This window comes from Agelaius phoeniceus, chromosome 8, assembly GCF_051311805.1.
Source record: "Agelaius phoeniceus isolate bAgePho1 chromosome 8, bAgePho1.hap1, whole genome shotgun sequence".
NCBI classification, from domain to species: domain Eukaryota; kingdom Metazoa; phylum Chordata; class Aves; order Passeriformes; family Icteridae; genus Agelaius; species Agelaius phoeniceus.
The window spans coordinates 10,645,021-10,668,509 of NC_135272.1; the positions used below are offsets into that span (position 1 = coordinate 10,645,021).

The 23,489-nt window shown below is 48.4% G+C and overlaps 1 protein-coding gene across 3 annotated transcripts; it reads right to left on the minus strand.

The window, feature by feature from the left end:
- Positions 1-9,923: 9,923 nt before the first annotated feature.
- TDRD5 (tudor domain containing 5) lies at positions 9,924-23,253 on the minus strand. Of its 3 annotated transcripts, none has more exons than XM_077182698.1 (10): positions 23,232-23,253; positions 22,682-22,923; positions 21,159-21,698; positions 20,283-20,410; positions 17,185-17,390; positions 16,319-16,525; positions 15,270-15,336; positions 14,113-14,313; positions 13,102-13,261; positions 9,924-10,054 (listed from the first exon to the last, which is right to left on the minus strand). In XM_077182698.1, the coding sequence occupies exons 1-9, from the start codon at positions 23,237-23,239 to the stop codon at positions 13,106-13,108; spliced, it is 1,755 nt and encodes a 584-aa protein (XP_077038813.1). In that variant the 5' UTR covers positions 23,240-23,253; the 3' UTR covers positions 9,924-10,054; positions 13,102-13,105. The 3 variants fall into 3 exon arrangements, with proteins under 3 accessions (XP_077038813.1, XP_077038811.1, XP_077038812.1); XM_077182696.1 differs by having other exon boundaries at positions 20,283-20,413; XM_077182697.1 differs by lacking the exon at positions 9,924-10,054 and having other exon boundaries at positions 13,098-13,261; positions 20,283-20,413.
- Positions 23,254-23,489: the final 236 nt, after the last annotated feature.

The window sequence follows — 23,489 nt, forward strand, 5'->3', positions numbered from 1 at the left end:
CAGGCGAGCACGGAGGAGGAGGAGGAGGCCAGGAAAAGTGACAAAGTCATTTCCTGGGCTGCTCTGGGCAGGATGCAAGGAGGTGATGACAGCCCAGGCTGCAGGGAGAGCCACTTCTCTCCTCAGCAAGCGCTGCCAGGGCCACGGGAGGCATTATTACAGCTAATTCAGGAGCTGACATTTTGCCATTTCCATGGCTGGACATGGAAAAGAGTTTCTTTGGGCTTAAAGAGTCACTTGGCTTACACAGAGCTGAGATTGCCCAGATGCAGATGATGCTCCCCCATCAGCCCTGTGGCTCTGGCCCAAAGCTGGCAGGCACTGCAGGAGATCACAGCAAAGCCAGTGCGAAGCAGCATCGCTCCAGCGAGCAGGTTATCAGCTCGCCTGATTCCTATGCTGGTCTCATTTTTTTCCCCCTCAAGCTGTCTTTCCTATTGTTGTTACATTATTTTTTAAAGCAATGCATGGGTGACCAAACAGAACAGAGAAGGTGGGATTCCCACTTTGTGGTGGCTGGGAAAAGCTCAGAAACAGGAGCGCCAGATGCTCCGCAACGGGGAAGAAAATTAAAGCTGAAGTTTTTGTTTTCAGTCGATGTGGTTTTAAATAAAACACAGGGTTTGGGAGGCTCAGCTGGCATGTTCAGAGTGTTTGAGGTTAGCACTAGTGGCAAATCAAGCAGCAGCTTGATACAAAATACTTGTCAAGTTATTTCAGTTTGTTTTGGGGCAAGAGCAACACAAAGCACCTGCAAAGCATCCTGCCTTGTTGGCATCTCGGGACCAGCTGCTGCCAGGGCACCACAAACAGCTCAGCATGCCAGGCCCCAGGTACACAGGTACCCTGGCAATAGAAGGATCATGAGCCTGCCAGACTCTCACCCTCTGCTACCCTCAGATGTTGCAGTACCCACATGCACAATTGACTTTAAACCTTGTAAGTGTTGCTGCTAATCCTGATTCAGCACAGGAAGTTCTTGTGGGTTTTATGAAATTCCATCTTTCCCATGCTGGAAAGGATTTCACTGACTAGTTTTAAAACAAAACCATAAAATACCTTTGGTTCCTTCTGGGTTTTTCTCTGTTGTAAAAAAATCTAAGCCCCTAGACTTCTCTTTCATACCTTTATTCATGAGGATGAACATTCAGGTAAATAACTCAGTGAATCCTTAATTTAGGTGCTTCTTCCACAATATCTGCACATGCAAACCCCATGAGATGCCCAGGTGTGTGCACAGAGCCCCAGCCCTGCTGCAGAGCCCTGCTCCTGGGTGCCCTTGCCTTGGTACACCTCACCCCCCTGCACTCCAGCACATCAATCATTTCCTTCCTGTTCAGGCCAGCATTTCCACCAGCCCAAAATGCTGATGCTGGAGGATGCTCAGGAGCTGAACCTGCAGCTGCTGGCAGGAGAATTTATTTCATTCTGTGCTAGATCTTGCCTTTATTTTCATTTTAGCAGAACCCAAGGCTGCTGTATCAATCAGAAAAGGCCTGACAGTGCCAAATTCTGTCCTTACCTGCATCTAGCCTGATCCTCACAGGTTTCAATCTCTCTAGTTGCTTTGTGCTCTCAACATTAGGGATTCTGGGCTGAAAATGGGGGATTAACACATGGAAAGGTCCTCAGGAATCAGCCAGAGCATGTTTCTGTGTCTCTGCTTGGGGGGTGAGTGTATGCATAGGTCACAGTGTCCCAGCACGATCCTGTGACACCCTCACCCCTCACTGGACTTTCATCCCTCTCATCCCCTCCCAGGAGCATTTGGCCACAGGCTCCCAAGCCTGCCTGCTCGCTGGGGAGAGCTCAGAGGAGCTAATAATGCACAGCTTCCCCCTGCACAGCACATTTCCCATGCCAGATATGCAGTCATTAGCCATGGAACACCTCGGTGGGTTCGCTTTGGCCTGCACAAACGCTGGAAAACGAGCTCAGCCACACAAGGAACATTCAGCACCTCCCTTATCTGAGGGATGTGCCCATCCTGCAACCCAGGGATCACACATAGCCAGGCACCAGTGTCACAGGAAGGTCCCTGTGTGGCTGCATTCCCCCCAGTCTGATGTGTTTGGGGGACTGCACACCCTCTGAATGGGCAGGTGGTTGTTTTCCCCCAGGAGCTGGTGAAGGGAGGGTGCATTGCCCAGAAGAGAGTCTTTCCCCATCACTGCAGCTATCTAGGAACTGCAGCCTGGGTGTTGAGGACCAGGGCTGCCCACACTGCTCAGGGACACACGGGGCACACAGAGCTGCCCATCCATCTGAGCTGCAGGACAGACAGAACGAGCCTTGGCTAATATTGTTAGCCAAGAGTTATGCTTTCTCCTTCCCAAAGATAAATATCATTAAAGCTCAGGCTTGAGTATTTTTACATCCAGAATTGCAGTGATGTTCCCCCCGGGGTAGGGGTTTACAGCTTTGGGCTGTGATTAGGCAGCAGGGTAGTATTAACCCCTTGCACTCCCAGAGCATCAGCCTGGGAGCAAGAGCTGCTTTCCCTCTTTAGCTGGTTCAGTCTCTCCATCTCAGGGGCATGGGAAGAAGCTCAAAAGTCCAGAAGGATCAAGGGACAGGATATAAAGCTGTGGAGGGTAAAATCTGGTTACTTCACCTGTGTGCTCCTAGACCCTGCCAGGAGCTAAGGATGCACCTTACCTTACCTTGAGATAGTTCAGATGTGGGGAAAATATCCCATATTACATTTTGGACTGTTCAGTCTAAAACTGGGATGGTTGCTGAGCTGAGTAAACACATTCCTCCAGGTTCATCCTCCCCAGGAGACACAGAGTGAGCCACACAAAGGGAACAGGCTCCCTCACATGGGGTCTGGGCAAGTTGGGATAAAAAAGGGGGAAGGGACAGCACCACCAGCTCTATCCACTGGGACAGCTATGAGAATGGTGGTGCCTGTAGAAAACTTGGATAAATTAAAAAATCTGTTGATTTTCACTCTCCTTGCCCAGCACATGTGAGGAGGCAGGGTTTTTCCCAGCCAACACAGGGATCCCATGAGGAAAATGCTGATGCTCTTTCCATCACTGGTGGATACAGCTCTGGCATGAGACACTGCTTTCCTTTTGCCCACCCACAAACATGAAACCTAAATATTTGATGGATCTGAACTGCTTTTCCTGGCTCCAGGAAGGAAATGCCCCACCTTGTGAGCAACCTGGTTTTACCCTGCAAGGAGGTTTTACCCTGCTCCAGTGCTCCCCTGGGTAGGGGAGAGGGCTGCAGGGAGGTGAGGCTCTCATGAGAGCCAGGGATTTCCTTGGTGCATCGATTGCTGAAGGGTCTCTGTGCCTGCCAAGCCACAGCCCTGCTTGTCTTGGCAGAGGCCCATCAATCACTGTGGGCACAGACACAGCACTGGCTTGGTAGGAAAACATGCCCAGTGGGATTTGTGGTTCATGTGGCTCCAAGCAGGGCCAGCAGCAGGCACAGGGAAAAGCCCATCCCAGCCCCAAAAGGGGGAGTTTGGGGGATGCTTAGACAGAGCAGAAAATAAACTCATTGCAGCCAAGCATGACCTTACCACACATCCACCAACCACCCCTCCAGGCTCATAGGAACAAGCTCCATGGTTTGGTTGGAACATCCTCCCAGGGACCATCCACACGGCAGGGCAGCATGGGACAAACCCACAGGGAAGAAGCCAGGCTCACGCTGGCACGCTTCAGGAGCCATCAGAGAGGAGCAAGGGGTGCAGTGGTGCTACCCCAACCCCAACCAGCAACCCTAAGCCCCAGCACAGGGCAGGGCTAAGACCTTCACTGGAAGGTTTCCTCCCCTCTTTCTTTAAGGAGCAGAGCTCTCCCCAACCTTCCTGGCTGCACAAGAGCCTTTCAAAGTCACATTCTGGCCATAATCAAGACAGCAGTGCCTGCCCAAACCCTGGCACTGGATGCTCCTGGCCGTGGGCTGCCAAGCCTGGCTCTACTCTGCTTTGGCACAGGTGAGAGGGAGGTCAGGGAAGATTGAGCCATTACCCCAGTGACCACCCAGACAGCCCCCAGGAGCCTGTATGGCTCTGGCTCTCTGCATTCCCCCCTTCCCTGCCCTTCCTCATGTCCTGCTCATATGCCAGCTCCTTTCTGGGTAACTGCAAGCACATGGACAGACAGAGCTTCAAAACTGCTGAGAACAAGCCCAGGAGAGCAATGATGAGCCAGGCTGCTCCTAGGATGGCCTCCTGCAGCCTCTGGGCTTGGAAATCCAGGGAGCTACTCACGGGGCATCGGTGGCCAGGACAGAGATGAGGGACAGCGCCTTCCCCTCGCCCTGCCGAGCCGTGCAGCCCGGTTTGTGAGGCTGGGAAGGACGCTCAGCCCCAGCTCCCGGCCCAGCAGCTCCCCCTCCGCATGCAGCAGCAGGGCAGGGATGCCCGGCCCCGCACGCAGCCCGGCCACGGCCACACGTGTGCGGCAGCAGCGGGGGGAGGTCGGCCCCGGGTCACCCGAACGCAGCTGGAGCAGCGCGTGGGCTGAGGCTGCAGCACTGAGAGCTTCCCGAGCACCTTCGGTGCCTGGGGAGCAGCTCTCACCGGCATCCCAGCTCCTCTCCATCCCGCTCCCAAAGCGGCCAGGCCACCACAATGAGCTGGTCTCATGCTTCTTGCAGCCCCTTCCTATGTCTGGAAGTGCTGGGGAGAGCAGTGGGGGCAGCCACGGCCCCTAAAGCATCCCTGGCTGCCCGGCCCCTGCTGGCTCCAGCATAGCCCAGACTTGTCCTCATTTCAGGCTGGGCAAACGGCAGCCCAGCCCCAGAGGTAGGGAGATGATGCCAAACCTCCTAATGGAGCTTGACAGCAGTGGGATTAAAAGCACAAGTGAGATCACAACCCCTCTGCAATCAGCTTCTGCCCTGGAAGAGCTGAATCAGAAAAGAAACCTCCTGGCAGCAGGGAGGGGATGAGGAACCCGCCCACGCAGGGTGAGGGCAGCAGGGGCCAGGGGGAACCTCGTCCATCCCAAACCCTCTGCACTTGCCCTGCCAACTCATTGTCAGTAGGAAGGAGCCAATCTTCCCCTCCTGCAGCAGCACCAGGAAAAGGTTTCCTAATTCCAAGTGGTCCTAAACTTTGGATGCAGAACAGCCCACGCCATCTGCCCCCCTTCTTCTTGCTGCCTGCAAGGTCAAAGCATTCCACAGCATCCACATGGAGCTCCCTCCTTTCTCCCTCTCCTTTGAATGCTGTGCTTGGAGTGGTGCCACTTACACTGGAAACACCTGAGCAGCTAAGTCCAAGATGGAGAGAAGACAGGAGACCTCACCTGGATGCAAGGGGTGCTCAGGAGGACACCTACAGCCCAAAAGGCAACACTGACACATTTCCCTCTGAGGGATGCTCCAGCAGAATTGCTGCCCCATGTTTCCTTCCCATTTCTTCCTGCCACAGGAATATCTTGGCATTTCCCTCAAAGCCACCCAAAGGGCCTTTGCAGAGATGCAGTGGTGGCCAGCTTGCATGAGCCATCCCAGGGATGTCCTCCAAAAGGCCAGCAAGGCACAAGCACTGTCCCCATCTCTGCTCATCCAAAACCCAGCAGCCAGAGGCTGCTCTCCTGCCTGGCAGTCATTTTATCCCAGCAAAATGCAAGGCAAAACCAGGGCTTTTTACTGCAAGAAAAAGGGAGCCACTCCAGGGATCAGCAGGAAGAGCTGATGGGTCTTGGCACAGTGCTCAGGCTGAAAAGCTCCAGCTCCAAACCTTATTTTGCAGTGACCTGTACCAAGATTTGGCTTTTCCCTTTTTCTTACCAAATGGAAAGAAAAAGAAAGCCTTCCAGGTCAGAGGAAAGAAAAGCATTTACTTGTGGGTCAAGTGAAACAATCTGATGCAGGGTTGAATGCACTTTTATCCTCTCCTAACAAGGAAAAGATTTAATTCCCATCTCAAAAAAACTCATCTAAAAATAAAACCACAAATGTTTTTAGGGTCAGACGCACTCAATTTTGGTTTTCAAGCCCAAATGATTTTCTCGACTGAACCCCACGTTGCAAAGCATGGCTCGACTCAGAAGTGCAGAGGGGTGGGGAGGGCTGGGCTGAGGCATCGATCTGGAAATGTCACCCTCGCTGAGATGGCACAGCCACAGCGACCACTGCAGGGCCAGCCCGGGACCACCCGTGTGCCCGGAGGGGAACCTGAGCTCCGCTCCTGCCTGGCTGCAGCGCCGGGAGGGAAGGAGGGAAGGAGGGAGGCACGGAGGTGTTTGGCCACCTCTGCTGCACGTTGCTCACCCAAAGCGAGCTGTCACTTCCCATCCTCCTGGCCAGGCAAATCCTTCCTGACATCCCGTTTAAAACTCAAAGTACCCGATTACCACTGCGGCCAGGCAGCCGGGAGAAACTCTTCCATAAACACCCCCCAAAACCAAAATCCCTGCCTGGAGCACCGCTGCTCGCCCTTCCCAGACCCACCCAGTGCCAGGGGTACCGGCTCCTTCTTGAGGTGGCCCAGGTGTGGCTCTGCTGTCACACACGTGGCCCCAGCCACAGGAGCACGGCGTTTCCAGCCCCTGCTTCCCACCAGCCCTGCAGGGGAAGCGCCACCGGCCCCACAGCTCCCTCCACCTGCCAGGGCTGACCCCGGAGCCTCCCGTCCCCGAGTCCATTAGCAAATCCCTGGAGCACACATCTTGCTGCTGTTTGGCTTAACCCCAGCTTTTAGGGAGAGCTGCAGAGCTTCGTTGCCTTTCAATTTTTAATTTCCTCTAAACATTTTGGTCCTCTCCCCAGGGACTCTGAGTTGATCACCTCTGCTGGCAGCACAGCTATGGGGAAGGGGGAAGCCAGAGGCAAAGGAGGGGAAAGCAGCTCCACCCCAAGCTCCTTTGGAGGAGCAGGACCCCTTTACATGCACACCCTGGGATGAGGGACATCCACACCAGGCTCCCCAGTGCCCCATGGAGATGCTCCACAAGGAGGAAGAAGGGGGATGACTTCAGATCCCTCCAGGAGGGCCATGACACCTGCAGGGACAGGGTTGTTGCAGAGCAGAGCACCCTCCTCCTTCCATCAGACACCTCTGTGGGTCTGGGTTCCCCAAAAATTGACAAGATTTATCCCAGTGCCTGGCACAGCCACCCCTCCTTCCCCAACACCTGGCACTGGCACACAGCAGTGCTCAAGAGCAAGGATATGAATGCAGCATCACTTTCCAGTCCCTGAGGTATCTTTGTTCTTTTTTCCACTGCCTTAGGCAACAAATGTACAAACAGGGACCTGCTGGGCATGAGGAATGTGAGCTGAACTGCTCTGGGAAGGGAGATGCCATCACACAGCTGGGAAGCGCAGCTCCAGGTGGGTTTTGTATCCCTCAGGTGCTGGGGGGGGTCCAGGCTCAGGGTTAAGGTTCAGATCTTCACCTTTTTTTAATCTTGATTGAAAGTGCATGGAAAACTAACCAAGCACTAGCAGACAACATGTGAATGGCAAAGCCTCAAAGAAAAAAGAAATCCTGATCAGCATGAGGAAAGATAATGGAAAAGCAGCAAAGCCCTGCAACCCACCTTCAACAGGTACCCAGGGTACAAAAAGAGTGATGTGCCCAGAATATGCTCCCTCCATACTCAAACTGGCAGCAGGGAGACTGTTTGACACTTGCTGCCTCCCTCCCACAAATTTGCTGCTACCTTTCTGTACATATGTAAGCTCCCAGTATTCACAAAGCACCTTCCAACCCCATGGCATCTCCCCATTCTCAATTTCCTGAAACAGCACTTGGGGGACCCATCCCCAAAGCTCCCAGTTGCATGGCCAGGGGGCAGGGAGTGGGATAAAAGCAGGGAGTGGGACAGAGGCAGCTCCTGCAGGGCACAGGGACCTGCCCACTGAGCAGGAGGTTCTCCTGCTCCTCACCTCCCTGGCCCTCCCAGGCCCCCGGAGGAGTTTGAAGCTGCAGGGAGCTGAGCTGCTGAGCACTGGCCTCGGCTGCCACCTAGCAGTGACCGAGCAGCAGCAGGGACACACTGACAGCTCTGCCGAGATCAAGCTCCTGCTGTAGCCCAGGTGATGCCTCAGGTTTGAGCTTTTATATTTTCAGATTTTTTTTTATATTTCAGATTCTGTTCTGCTTTAGTGTGTAAGTCTAGGCTTCATATTAGGAAGTCTAGGCTTCATATTAGAGGATGGTGAGCTCTGTGCACAGAGCAGGGAGACAAAACAATTCCTGCTCTAGCTGGGCACCAAGGACAAATGATCCAAATCTCAGGCCCAAGAGCATAAACAGCATGGACTGAAGAGAGAAAAACAAGAAAGATGAGATTTCATAGGCTAAAGCTGTAATTGGACAATTAACTCCAATATGCAAATGGATCAGAACTTAAAAAAGTGTTTTATAGGTTCTGATACTTTTATAAGTGTCAGAACCCATTCTGGGTTGTGCTGCCCAAGGTGGATCTATTTAGACCTCTTAATAAATCCCTACTCTATTATTTAATTCCATCTAGTCTCTGTTCTAGGTCAGCCTTCACAAGGCTTCACAGGAAGGTGGCAGATGGGGTTTGGGAGACATCCTGCACCATTTGGAATTTTGGGAGGTGGCAGCCCACTCAGGGCCACAGGCCCCTGGTCACAAAGCCCAGCCCTTTTCCATGGGACACAAAACTCACCACCCCATTTTCCTGCTGTCAGTTTGCAGGAGGCACTTGGCACTGCTAGGACAGCCCAAGTAAAAAGAGGATCTGGGCATCTTCTCAGGACACCCCACTGTGGCCCCAGCTGTCACCTCCCTGAAACCAAAAGGGGGTTCTGCAGCAGAGGGTGAGCTCTGAGCAAGCTCAGTGATGATTGACAAAAATGTACAGTGAGTGCCCCAATCCAAATGTGGCACCAGAGAAGTCAGGAAACCTCTGAAGCTCCCCTCAGGGTTGGACAGCCCCTGCTCCTCAGCATTCTCCTTCCATCTCCTTCATTAGCTTTCCCAGCAGCTGCTTTCTAACCAGCCACAGAGTTTCGGTTTTTAGCTGTTTCACATCCCAAACCACCCTTAAATGCTGAAAAAAAAAAGAGTGAAGGAATAATACAATGGTTTGGGTTGGAAGAGAGCTTTAAAGATCAACTAGTCCAATCCACAAATGTCTTATGCTGGGCTTTTACCCATTCCAGTATTACTGCTAGCATAACTCAGCTTTTCTTGGTGGTTTGCAGAGGAAACCCTCTGGCATGGTTGCAGGTGGGCACAGGATGGCCCTTGAAGCCCCTGAAGATGTGAGGAACACTCCAGGTACCAGAAAAGCAGCTGGATGCCAGCATTCCTAACCAGAGCACTTCTGTTTTCCCAGAGCTACACAAACACCGTCAAGCTTCAGGCTCTCTCTCACTGGATTCCTTACAGATTTTATTCCATTTCTTTAAGATGAGATTCCTGACACTTTGTACACATGACAGCCAACAAATCACAGCATCTTCTTCTCGGGGAAGGAGGTTTCTTCAGCTCTTCTCACAGCAAGGAGCGTGTAGAGCAGCCACTGTATTAAAAACCAAAATCACATCCCCACACAATGCCAAAACAGCTCATGCACTGAAGGAAGGAGGGATGGGCAGCCAATTTCCCTCTCTTAAAGGATACATAACACAATGTGACACTTGGATGTTCTCCTGAACCATTATATTAAAGAGCAGTAACTCAGTACACCACTGGTACAACAAAAACTTTTACCTGAAAGTAAAACTAACATTTATCACACATGCTGGGCACACCTGAGATACCACACTCCAGGTTTTTTCAAGGGATTAAACGTTTCTGAACAAAAAAAACAAAACCAAAAACCCTACAGCAGGGTCATACAGAGAGCCTGTGCTGCTCCAGCCAGCCTTCCTTGGCAGCAGCTCCAGCTTGTCCCCTCCTATCACACCTTCCTTCTCAGGCTGGGCAGCCACTGAAGCAGGCATGGGAAGTGGCCAATTGTGCAGCTGCCAACACTGCAGAGAGCAGGGCAGGAGGGACACACAGTTCCTGAGGTGGCCCTTGGTCACAGAGCCCAGGGCATGGCAGAGGCCAACCATGAGACTCCTGGGAAGGTGTTGGTCTTCCTGTTTTCTTCATCTGCATAAAGGAACACAGAAAAGAAAGATCAAAGCTACACAAGCAAATCCAAGAGCTCCAGTGTAGACTGAAATCCTTTTTGCCTGGACTTCACCAGGCCATGGAAAGGAGATTTGCTACTGCACACCTGTTTGATGAGTCTGACATGGTTTAATGCAAGGAGCCCTCTCCTCCTGCTGCTCCACCTCCACTTCCCCAGAGGTGGGAAATCAGATGTGAATTCAGTAGGTTTTACCTAGGGAACTCTAGAGAGAAAGTCCCAAGGCATAAACAGCCACTGCCTTTGGCAAGTCACTTAATCCACCTTGTAAACTGAGCAACTCTCGTATGGGTGGTGTAAATTCTTCCATCATTTGGAAGATAGAAGACAAGCACCCACCCAGGGAACTCACAGGGTTTACAAAATGCTTTAGTTCCCTATGACTGAGAGACTGGGAGACTCAGTATGAAATGAACACTGGAATGGAGAAACAAATACTTCTGCATGCAAGCAGCAGAAAGCCTAGACAAGAGAACAAAACCCAACAATAAGAGAACTAACCCTCAATTCATTTTGTTCCCATTAAACAACCAGAAATCCATTTTGCTGCACAAAGGTCAACCCAATACCTTGCATCCAGCTGTTTATTATTGTGGCATCTCCAGCCCACAGAAACATCAACATTTCCATCTGTTCCAGCAGCACCAGCCTCAGGATACCCAAGAGGGGCTGCAAACTCACAGCACAGTAACAGACTGCTCAACTTTCTGCCAACCAATTTTGACTGATGAATCTGTTCATAGTGTCAAGGGGGCACAGCATGAAAGGGATGGATAGCTTCACAAAGTTGGGCCCTGCTGGAAAAACTTTCTATCTGATCTGGGTCATCTTGTCTCATTTCTGCTGGTTGCCTGGAGTAAATAAAGGAGGTGTAAAGGTTTTTCACTGACTTGACTAAGACAGCAGACACTGAGGACTCTCCAAGAGAATGAGGTGTCTGCAAATGTATGTTAAAAAAAATAAAATTGGGAGGGTGCAATTAGTGCACACTCAGCTCATTAGCTGCCCTGATCTTAATTATCTCTCAGAATTTTCAAAGAAGTGGAAGGTCAGCAAATGGATAATTGAAAAACCAGAACAACAAGACTACACAACAATAATCCCCCAGTCCCCCTGGCCAAAGGGCAGCTTTTCCTCCACAGCAAGCAGGAAGGAGCCACAGATTATTACAAGACACAAGGCATTCTATCTTAGCAAAGAATTAACAGCTGTCTCATCTCTCAGCAGCCCCAGGCAGAACCAGTGATGGCAATGACAGAGGGAGTTTCTGCAAGGAGGCAGGAGCTGAGTCAGAGGAAGCCCCTCTGCATTTTTGCTTAAGAATTCTAATTAAATTTACATTTCAGGGCTGCTCACTCATGTCTCAGCCACAGATGAAAGCTGATGCTTGTATTTTTTAGCTCAGTATGAAGAAGAAAACTAGTGAAATGACAGACAAGCAGCAATTCAATCCCAGCTGGTCAAAAACTGGGTACTTGCAGTCTAGGCTGCTTCAGTTGTCAGGGCACAAGGGGACTGTGAGGCACTCCTGCAGCAGCAAGGATGGCTGGGCAGCAGGAATTCAGTGCTGACAGGATGCCAAGACAGGCATCACTAGAGCCCAATTAGCCAACTACTCAGCTGGATACCAGCAGCACACTGAAAACCTCTGCTTAACATGCAGGAAAAAATATGAGTGCTAGGACAAGGCTACAAGATGATTTTTTTCTCTTCTTGCCACCCACACCATTCCCACTGAGGGACAGGATGCATTTACATTCCTCTAGTCTTCAAATCACCACCTGTGTCTGACATTTATGAATCTTGCTTTAGTCAGCTAGGCAAGGAACTCTCCAGATTCCTGCATTTGAAACACAAACTCAAGATTTGCAGTCTTCCCCACATTACCTTCTTCCAAACACACACAGTAACAGGATGGTTTGTGTCTTTCAGTTCATTTGATAAGCTGACAGAGCAAGGACATTAATATCCAAGACACACAGCTTACACAGAGTTTCTCTAGCACAGAAACCTAAAAAAAAAAACCTAGAAAAAAAACCTAGAAAAAAAAACTAAAGAAAATGAGTACTTTACAAATTACTAGCATTAGACTTGCTTTTACTGTTCTTTCAGAGCAGTGTCAGAAACAGCCCCAGAGCAGCCCCACTGCTGAACACTTCAACAGCTGACATTGGCTTGAGAGGTGTTTTGGTGCCTGGAGTAAAATGCCTCATGAAAATACTACAGTTTAAATAACACAGAAAAGAGGAGAGATCACCTGTAGACAAGTGCTCCTGGTGTTTCTAATGGTACTACCCTAGACTGCACTCAAGACCTGGGGTTTACTCCCTGCTTAAGCTCTCTGTTCAGCAGCTGATCAAACTGTTACACAGCCAAGAGCTTCTCTTTGAGCATGCTCTGAAACCCCAGGTGTAAAGCACACACATAGGCTGTACATTCACCTTTAGAGTTATTTTGTTAACAAACCTGTAGTTGTACAGAACCTCATCCCCAGCAACAACCAGGACTGCAAATCACTTCCTTTCAGGTCAGCTTAGCATGAGCAAGACCCTTTACTGCAAATATTCACCACTAGCACTTGTGGACTTTCCCTGCATTTACAGACTACCACCCTGAATTATTACACACCCTTGGCCAAACCCCAGAGATCTAAGAGGAAAACACACACCCCCTGCCTCCCAGGGGTGCAAAACCACGGAAGTGCCAAGTCAAACTGATCACAAGAGCCTGGCACTGCTCTGAGTTCTCAAACTGAACAATTATGGTGCACATATGGGAGGTTAGAGAGAGCACACAGACTCCTGAAGTCTGCAAAGGGATCAGAGGACAGGCAGCTAGAAAGGTACTCATGGTCCACACAAATAATAGTTTTCATCTTATGCTTCTGCTTGCTTTTTATAGAAGCAGAAAACTAATTCCACAGAAAACTTCCAGGGGACTAAAACAAGACACATCTGCTGAGCCCTGGAGCTGATTTCATGGAATGACAGCTGTGCCAAACTCTCACCTGGTCACAGTTCAGCCCCATTCAGCTTCAAGGTTGCTGTTTCACGGCCTGCATCTCGAGATCCCTGCTGCAAGCGAAGGTCTGGCTCCACCACTTCAGCATTCCCCTGCTTTCCACTGGGCTGAACATACAAGGCTGAAGGATTCAGTTCCTCAAATTCCTAGAACAAATAAAAACCACACCAGAACAGTAAAAAACTCTACATTGTAATTACCACAAAGAATAAAAGGATGCAGCAAATCTCTAACAGGTCAGCAAATGGGTGAAGGTGCACAACACCCAAGAGTTAGCTCCAAATTCTTGCAGAAATGACCTCATCAAGAAAACCAACTCCTCTTTTGCCAGCAGCAAAATTTCTCAGCAAAGCCCCTCTCCCCCAAAATTTGGCCTACACATACAAAAATACCATCACAGGATCTAATCCTGCCAGAACACGCATTCTGCAACAACAGATAGAAGCACTCCAGGCTGTAATACTCAGCTTTCTGCTGAAATATACAATTATGGCAGTACCTTTCAAAGGGTTTGCATAATCCACACAGTTCTTACTGGAAGTGAGCTGAGACATGCAAACAGTGCCACAGGTAAGCCTAAAGCACAAATGATCTGGCTTACAACAGGTGTGACAATAGCCAATTACCATGGTTATGCCATCCAGCACTGAACATTTCACTGGCAAAATATGACAGTTTGTAAACCAAAACCATTTCCATAACAGCTTTTGATCCATTGCTAGAAGACAGGCTGAAAACAGTTTGTTCTCCTAAACAGAACATCTCTGCTGCACCATCAGACTCCACCTTAACCAAAAAGCAAGCTCTCAACAGAGTTAGACACTCTGGGATGCAGTCACATAATGAAAAGCTACAGGAAAGCAGGGAATACCAGTTTTGCTCTTCACAAAACCACTTGCTTCAAGGTAAGAATCTTCTCACTAATAATCTTCCCATGCACCCAGGCAGGGATCCTTCCCTTCCCCTTCCTTTCAGCAGCACTGGCCTCCTCCCTCACCTGGGAAGGGATGTTCTCCCCACAGACATCAGCATATCCCATATCCCTGAGGACAGAGTGGAAGTAGACATCCTCCTTGGTGGATGTGTCACACAGAAAGAGGTACAGAACACCATCCACGTATTCATCCACGATGCCCACAAGCTCCTTGAAGCGACAGAGATGCTTGAACAGGAGAATTGCTGCACTGGACCATTTACCCTGAAGAGGAAACAATGTAAAGTTACCATAAACAGACCAAAATCCAACACTTGAGACTTTTCCTTGTGGTGGGCACTTGTCAAAAGCCAACTGAGCTAGGCCAGGCTAGTGACAAATACAGGAAAGTCAGGCAGACAAACTTCCCAGCATGAAACTAAACCAAAGTACCCCAAAATTGCTGCCTGCAATTCTCATTACACTGGGAATGCCTTTTCACCCTAAATACCTACTTCCAAACATAGTTCCATGGCATTCACCAGTGATTTTATCCCAATTGCCTAAAATGCAGTTGTTTGTTGGGTATTCTTTTTTAATTCCTGGAATCACAAGACTTTACAAACACTAAAAGTACCAAAATTTAGGAAGGTGCTGCAAGCCTCACCACAAGGAAAACAGTGATTAACCCTCAAAACCCAGGGGAAATAACTTTTTAAAAGCAACATCTTTAAAAACACACAGGCAGCAACTCTGCTCACATGCTTTCCTTCAGAGATTGTACTTCTCAGGCTTCTTCACCAAGAAGTTTCCCATCACAGAGAAACTTTCTTATGACCTCTATAACTCTGTCTGTGCATCTAACCAACTCACTTAAAGCTCTGTTACAGAATAAGTTTTTAAAACAGAGGTTTGGAGCTACCAAGGCTTCAGAAGGACCTTGGGGAACTACTGGCAGGGAGAGGAAAATGTTTGCAGTGCTGCTTCACAGTAGCCATCTGTTTCTGCAGGAATAGAAGCAAGAATGCTCTGATGGCAAGGAAAGCACAGAAAGGGTGATTGCCTGTAGAGCAGACACTCACCTAGCACACTCTGCTGAACATAACAGCACTAATTCTGCTGTAAATATCAACAGGACCTGACTTCATCCAAATGTTTGCCCTTGGCAGGAGAAATAGGCAACCTCTACTTGATAACTCCTCTACATATGTCAATAAACAAAACTGCACATGGACACCCACCTCCACAGGCTTCACCCATGCCAAGGAACACGGGATGGCCTGAGCAGGGAGCTTCAAGTAGTGCCACCTAAAATACAAAGCAAAACCATTACAGCAAAAGCAGGGATCAAGCAGCAGAAGAGCAGAACTTCCTCCTCTTCTGGTTTTACTACCAGTTTAGGAATGCAGAAGCATACATTGGATTGTGCTCTCATGACAAACCCAACAGCAACTTCAGAAAATACTCCATATCCAGAGAATTGGCACAGCAAAACCAGCAATAACAAATGGTCCCTTATTCATTCCCTGGCCCAAGCACGTTCCCATCAAAACCCCTTGTGGAGACAAAGTTACAGATAGAGAACCATTAATTTTGAACCAAAGAATGCCAACAGCCAGGCATGAGGAGAGGCAAATGAGGGGGAAGACACAAATATGGAAAATGTGCTGAAGTGCAGAGAAAATGGACCTCTGACATTGCTACCTGGGGGATGTGCCTTCAGGAGAATGTTTGTACCCATTCATGCAACCCAGGAAGGAGCATTAGGGAGCTTGCCCTGAGGTGACAGACAGCAGCAAGAGGACAGACTGAAGAATGACAGGAAAGGATTTAGCAGTGTACCCCAGGGGCCAGTGCTGGGCCCAGTATTGCTCTATGTCTTCATTTTCAACCTGGGGGATGGGGGAGAGTCTACCCTCAGTCTGCAGATGACACAAAACTGGCAGGAGTGGCTGATGCCCTTGAGGGTCAGGTGGCCATCCAGGATAAAGAAGTGTACACACAGGAACCTCACCAAGTTCAACCAAGTTCTGCACTTGGGGAAGAACAACACCAAGCATCAGCCCAGTGTGGACCAGCTGGAAAGTGTCATTTTTACCAGGAGAGTGACCAAGTACTGGAATGGGTTGCCCAGAGAGGTCATGGAATTGTCATCCTTGGAAACATTCAAAAACCATCTCAGCATGGTCCTAGGCAGCCTGTTCTAGGGAGCTGGGACAGGATGACCTCCAGAAACCTAACCCAACCTCAGCTGTTCTGCAATTCTGCTGCCCATGTGCAATTCACTTACTTGAGGAATCTCAGCCAAGACTTCTGGACAATCTGGAGGTGTCCATAGTCTGCACAGAACACCTCTACCTCCTGGTCATTGATGACACGGTGGATGATGACACGGTACCACCACTTGGAGACCATGACACAGCAGAGCTGCCCAGGCCTCACTGCAGACTCAGGCATGATGTATTTATCAGAAGCAACTTTATGTGAGTAAACGTGTCTGTAAAAGATGACAGGGAGAAACAGCCTTAGGAGGATGCAGGAGATGGACAAGGAGAAATATATGGGGCATCAAAAGAATCCTGACTTTTTAAAGTCCCCATGATATGAATTTTCAGGAGCTGTTTTAACAGACCCTTTATATATCTCTGTTCTGCCACACTTAAAACTGAAATAAGAATCAAATTGTAACCCCAAAATTTCAACATTTGAATGATACTCTTGGGGTCCAACAAAAAGTTAATTAATGGGGATTAATCAGAGGCTAAACAGAGCCATCCTAATCATTACTTTTTTACCATTACCTTGACATATCAGCATTTCTCATGAACCAGGTTCTGCAGTACTGGCCCAGGTGCAGTGTTGGAGGTGGAAGTAAAAGCCTTAACTGAGCATATTAACAACAGCTGCACAGACAAGGCAGGAACCCTCCAAGTTCCTTTCCATAACCCTTCCAGGCTTACAAAGTTCAGAACTGCTGGGACACAGACAAACCACAGCAGCTGCTGGTGACCACACTTAGTGCTTGCTAGTTAAAAGGATGCACATTTTGGGGACAGCACCAGCATCTCTGTACCAAGCCAGGAAGCCAGCAGAGACCATCAGCAATGCTGGGTGCCCTGCTCCCTCAGCACCAACACTGCCACAGCATGCTCCCACCTCATCTCAAACATCAGATCCTGCAGTTTATAGGATGCTTCTGTGCTGCAGACGTGGATGTAGAACTGGCTGGGAGAGACGACGAATTCCACAATGACTCCCACCAAGCACCTTCTCCTCAGAGGAGGCAAACTGCAAAGGCTTCTGTCCTGAACAGCATCTGGAGGGATTTCTGGAGTCGGTGGAAACTGCTCAAGACCTTGATGCTACAAGGGGATAAGGGGGAGGTGGCACTCAGATGTCTCATCATGCACTGAACACACATAATTGGCCTTCCCATTAATTTAAAAAATAGTTCTGCTTTCCTGGGGACTTGTGAATTACTGAGTAGCAGAGAATCACAACAAATTGGGCAAACTTGGATGAAAACTTTCCCTGTGATAGAAACAATCATTTTCACACTCTCTTTCTTTCTTCCCTCCAGTGTTAAGAGGGGTGCAACAAAAATACCTTGCTCATACTCCTGCAAGGAATAAAGGAGAGGAATTGAAGTCAGGTCACATATTTAGACAAAAGTAGTGAATGACTATTGCCTAAAAAGCAAAACAAAATCAAACCCCAAACCCAACCCACCTTTTTGCTGGATTTTACTGAAAAGGCATTATTTCTATATTCCATGACCATGAAAAAATACATGGTTGAACCAACAAAACTATCTGAAAACAATTCCCAAGTGACAGAAGACATGAATGCATCCCACTTTCACACTAGAGCTACTTCCCAAAGACTAAATCAGTCAAAATCTACAATTTCTGTTCTTTTCTCACTTTAGACACATCTGTACAAGTGAACTGTTCAAACAGCTTTCAATTTTTCATTATTCTAACTGCTGAAAACATTATTTCACTTGAAGTAGTATGGATGGGAGTCTCAATCCAACATCAACTACTTTCACTGCCTCAAGAGCTTTCCTTTGTGCCAGCAGAGAGCCCTTCTCCAATGATTCAAGTCAAAACTACTTCAATTTTACTTATTGTGAGCACAGTACAAATTATCACTGCATCAAACATCAGGCAAGGTGTGGGTAATTCATATTCCAGCACACTCCTTGTTGCTTATTTCTAAATTCAACTGCAAACAATGGGGTTTTGCAATAGTGGCTCTCTTAATCACTTTGTAAAGATGCAGATCATAGAATCATAGAATATTCTGAGTTAGAAGGCACCCACAAGGATCATCAAAGTCCAGCTCCTAGAGCTGCAAAGGACCACCCCAAGAATCCCACCATGTGCCTGAGAGGATTTTCCAAATGTTTCTTGAATTCTGGCTTGGTGCTGTGACCACTTCCCTGGTCTCTCCTTCTGCAGACTGAGTAAAGCCCTCCATTTTTTTGGAGCTAGAAATTTTGACTAAAACCTTTGAGTTAAACAGTGAGTTAAACTTGAGTTAACAGTGAGTCTCAGAGCAACTGAGGGAATTCTGCCTGAGCAGCAGCATCACCTCTAAAAACCCCTTACAAATTTCATAGATTTCCTCTGTGTAGTCCCTGTAAATGGTGGCATTTTTAAGTGCCAATTTTGCTCTGATAAAGCTCTTCAGGTCAGATTGTTAAGGGCACACATGAGCTTTATATGCTTGCTCACATATTGTTAGTGACAACAGACATTTATTTGAAAGACTTAGGGGATGTGCACTTGAAAAGAAGCTCACAAAATGCAACAAAGCTATAAAGAGATAAAGCAAGTGTACACAATGTAAAATCAGGCTTTGTAAGAGGCTTGACTTGCAAGAGAGGCTGACTCCTTGCTCCAAGCTGGACTGGCAGCTGCCAAGAGTGGTGTGGGTGACACTTCTCCTTCTGTCAGGGCAGCAAGAAAAAGCTCCTGAGAGCAGCAGCTCTGTCTTCTTTATCCTTCTTGGAACTGAGCAGATGGACCCAGCCCTTGTGCCCCATCTGACCCTGAAAACACTTCCAGGATACCTGGCAGCAGGGCAGGGATCAGGCTGCATCGCTCCCCTCTACCTTGCAGCATCCTGATGAACAAATGTCCACTACACACTCAAACAAACACATTCTAAACTGCTTTCCTCCTCTTTAGAGCTTTTTAAAAACAACACAGCACACCTGGTGTTTCATAACAAACAGGAGTTGTACAAACATCTTGCAAATCTTGTCTTGCCAGGATCTTTAAATGGTCTGCAATACCTAGGAACAAAAATCTGGGGCTACCTAGACCACACCCCCTCTTTCATTGCCTTCACACAATCAGACTTGTGGTTTGACCCAGGGAAATTCCTTGTGGACCTCATCACACCAAACTAAAATCTCTTTAAAGGATCAGAACAGGCTGCCAAAAATCTCTCAAGTGCTACACAAAGTCCAACTCCTAGCTGCAGGCTTCCAAGCTCATTAGAACACAAAACACCAAAGTCAGGAAGAACCCTTGGGATTCTTTCCCTGCCTCTAAGCTCCAATTGTACAGCTGGGTATAGCCACAAGACAAGCTTGGCAGAGGAAACAACTCTAAGCAGGAGGATTTTCCTGAGAAAAAGAAGGCCTAAAGGTGCTCAAAAGAAAAAAAAAATAAAGGAGGAACAAATAAATTCTTCCAAAAAGATTTGGCAGTTCAAAGCCTCTGCACTGCTATTTTCCAGCCCCTTCTAAACCCACACTGCTAAACAAAACAAAATAATGATCATTTCCTACCAAATAGCAGACTTGAGACTGCAGGAATCAAAGTCACTGAGGAACATTCCCCAGCTCTGTCAAACTGGCTGACACTGAAGCCCGGGCAAGAGCAGCAGGGGAAATTTCACACAACTGGTCTCACAACGAAGTTATCAAAGTCCAGTTACAAGTAACTATATCAAAAGGTATCACCACTCTTGTAAGTGAGAAAGATAACACTCAACTGGCCTGGATGATCTGATAGGCCTCAAGATCAGAAGGAGACCAGAAAAAGACTGACTTTGGATGGCACATAAAGCTATCCACCAGGTAACTGTGAGTCTAGCTGCCTCCAGAGACATCTAAAACAAATGTTTGGAAGCAGTGGTGCCTCAACCATGCAAACTCAACAGAAACAAAGATAGTAAAAAGAATATCACCCCTTGAAACGGCCATGAAAAATCTACAGATCATTTGTCCAGCCACTTACCTGTTTGAGGTGATCACCCAAATCTACTGCTTGTGTTTGCACTGGCTCTGAATCCATCAGAGCTGCTGCTTGGTAGCAGCTCTTTGTCTCACAGGTAGGTTCCAAAGAAGGCACCTCAGCTGCAGATGCTGCTGCAAAGACAATAATTTGGCTGTTATTCTTTGTTGGGCTGATACAGTGTTGCATATTAAGCAGAAATGGAAAACATAAAAAAATGGAAGTCTGAAAGCATTACTGTTGTTTTCCTCAATACTGGCAGCATTCACAGTGAACACATTAATGAGGATTCACTGTCAGCAAGTTAAAACAAAACAAGAATCACTTGCTCTTGTAAGCAAGCTGAAGGTTAAAATCCATTGCTAGAATAATGTTAAAATGTATTTTCCCTGGAAAAGCTGTGAATTTGGGAGGAACTGTATGTGATTATCCACCCTCTCCCATAGGTTTTATGGGAATGATGAGGGTATCTGCAGTCCTGTCTCTTTTGTGGAACACTGCAGCCATGCCTTTCAGGCCAGTGCCAAATCTTCAGTCTCAAAAAGTGTATGTCAAAAGCTTTACCAGCCTGCAGAGCAGACATTGAGAAGATCCTTTTTCACCTATCACTAGAATGACTAGAAATTCCAGTCCTACACACACATTCAGCAAGTCCATACTCTGAATGGGCTCATCAGCCCTCCTTTCACCTCACACCACAAAACAGGGCCAAAAACCTTCCTGGAAATTCTCTGCTACCAGGACAACTGCTTCTGCAGCACTCAACAGCCCTTCTGTGCCAAAGCCAAGGGGAATCAGGACTTCTGCAGCAACTGGAAATGCTACTTGGCCACAGAGCTTGGAAGAGCTAGGTGCTTTCATTTAAACATACCACCTCACCTTGCAGCACCTCCTCTTCCTGAGCCTCATCTTGAGGCACCTTTTCTTCCTGAGCCTCACCTCGAGGCCCCTCTTCCTCCTCAGCTTCACTTTGAGGCATCTCTTCTTCCTCAGCCTCACTTTGAGGCACCTCTTGCTGTTCTATCTTGCTTGCCAAGTACTTCCTCAGGACCAGCAAGGAACCTGCCTTTGTTTGCTCAACAGCAATGGAATCAGACATGCTCCTGAGGACTTCAAACATGGACAAAAATCCGTACTGCCTGTACTGGAACGCCCGGCCAAAGCGTCTGAGGAAAGCCTTGTCCAAGTCTGCCAGCAGAAGTGGTGAGGAGCTCAGCAGGTCCTGCAGCTCAGCCTTCACCACTGCTGGCAGGACAGGAGTCCCAGCACTCAGAGTATGGAAACTCTGTGGATTCTTAGAGTTTTTAGTGGGAAAAGTGGAATTTGCCTTCATAGAAGTTTTCTTTGATGCCTTGCGGGTCTTTACTTTCTGGTTGGCAACCAGCCTGGCAATGCCTTTGGTGGAGTCATCTGCAATGGCTGCAACAGAAAGAAATAAACAGACAACCAGAACAATGAACTGTTAAAAGCTCTACACTGGCAAAGCTCCTCTTCATTCCTTTCTTTCCTCTTCTCCACACCCCTTCCAGAAGCACTTGTCTCCTTCAAAAGCAATCACACTAAACCACAGCTGATTTCCAGCAACCTTGCCCTTTGCAAACTGGACTGAACTATTTTTAAAAGCCAGCAACCAGTTTGCACCCTCATCCCTCAAAATTCAGACCAGGCAGGAAGGCAGGTCAAATTCTTGGATGCAGGATAACAAACAAAAACCAAGCTGCTGAGAGTTTTGCTGGGGAAGCAGAATCACAGTAAACTCTCACTACAGAACACCCTCTGCCCAAAGGTCTTCCTGGAGAACAGCCCAGGTCTTTTCCAAGCTTCTAAACAACTTTTTCTTGTGTTACTGTAGCACTCAAAAAGCCCCCCAACCATTTCACCCTTCCCAATCAACTCCTGATAACTGCCATTTGTTGTCACAACTCTTCCCCAAAGAAAAAGAAAATGAAAAAGGTTATTTGATACAGGCTAAGCTTCCTATGGGGTCAGGTACAGAAACCTTCACAGCTTCTCTCAAGAGGCCCCATCCCTGGTTTTGGCTCCTGTTGTAGCTTGCATTTACAGGAAAAAGTGATACGTACCAGTTCTAGTGTACACACAAGGAAATGTTATCTCAGTTTCTAAACTAAGTGCAGAGTGAAAAAGTGTGCAAAAATAACTAGAAGCATGGCTTTTTTGAGGAGAGAAGAGCACCAAAGTGTTAAAAGACAGATCAAAATACAAGAAGAAATATCAAAGACAAAAAAATTAACCAGAGTTGTATGAGAAATAGATTAACAGATATGTGACATACAGTTCTGCACATCTGAACATCACTTCACTCCAGTATGAGGCTCCAAACAACTCCTCCACCCATTTGGAAACAAAACCTTTGTTTTGTTTCAACAAAAACAAATCCTCACCTTTGAGGATTAAAGCACCATTCTTAGAAGAGCAGATTTGGACAACTTCAGGCATTTGTGTCACCAGCTCCAGGGTGGACTGGAAGCCCAGGTCACGCAGAGGGAGAGGTTTGCAGACCATGGCCATGTACTGCTCCTCCAGCTGCTCCGGCGTCAAGCCCGCCTTGGCAGCGATCAGCATGGCCCTCACCTCCTTCTTCAGCACCTCCATAAGCTGCGCCTGCTGCTTCGACGCCTCTGTACTAAAGGGGAACACAAATAAGCAGATAACAACTTGTACCACAGCTATTCGTAACCACGCGCAGGTTCACGAACAACCCCTGTATTCACCTGCCAGCACCCCTGGAGTTTAATGCACCATTAAACTTCTGCCACCGCAGACACCCTGCACGTCCACACCGCTGCCCGAGGACACCCCACCCACCGCCAGTGCTCCTCGCAGAAACCCCAGTGACCCCCAGCGCGGGGGTTCGCCCCTCAGGATCTCTGTCCCCACAGACATCCCCGCTCCCCTCAGCCCATGCCGGGACCCCCCCGCTCCCACACGCACGGCGCCATTGCTCCGGCCTCGCCGTGCGCCTGCGCGGCGCCTTTCCCGCCTTTGGGGCGTGAGGGCGGGACGGGGCCACTCCTCGCCCCCTCACGCCGGCCAGGGCCGCCATTGCTGCGCCGCTGAGGGGGAGTGGTCGGCACCGCCCTCAGCGCTGAGGTGGGATGGGCTTTCCGCTGCCTCGGACCGGCAAAAAAAAAAACCAAACAAAAAAACCCCAACAAACAAAAAACCAAAACGAGAAACGATTGGAGAAGA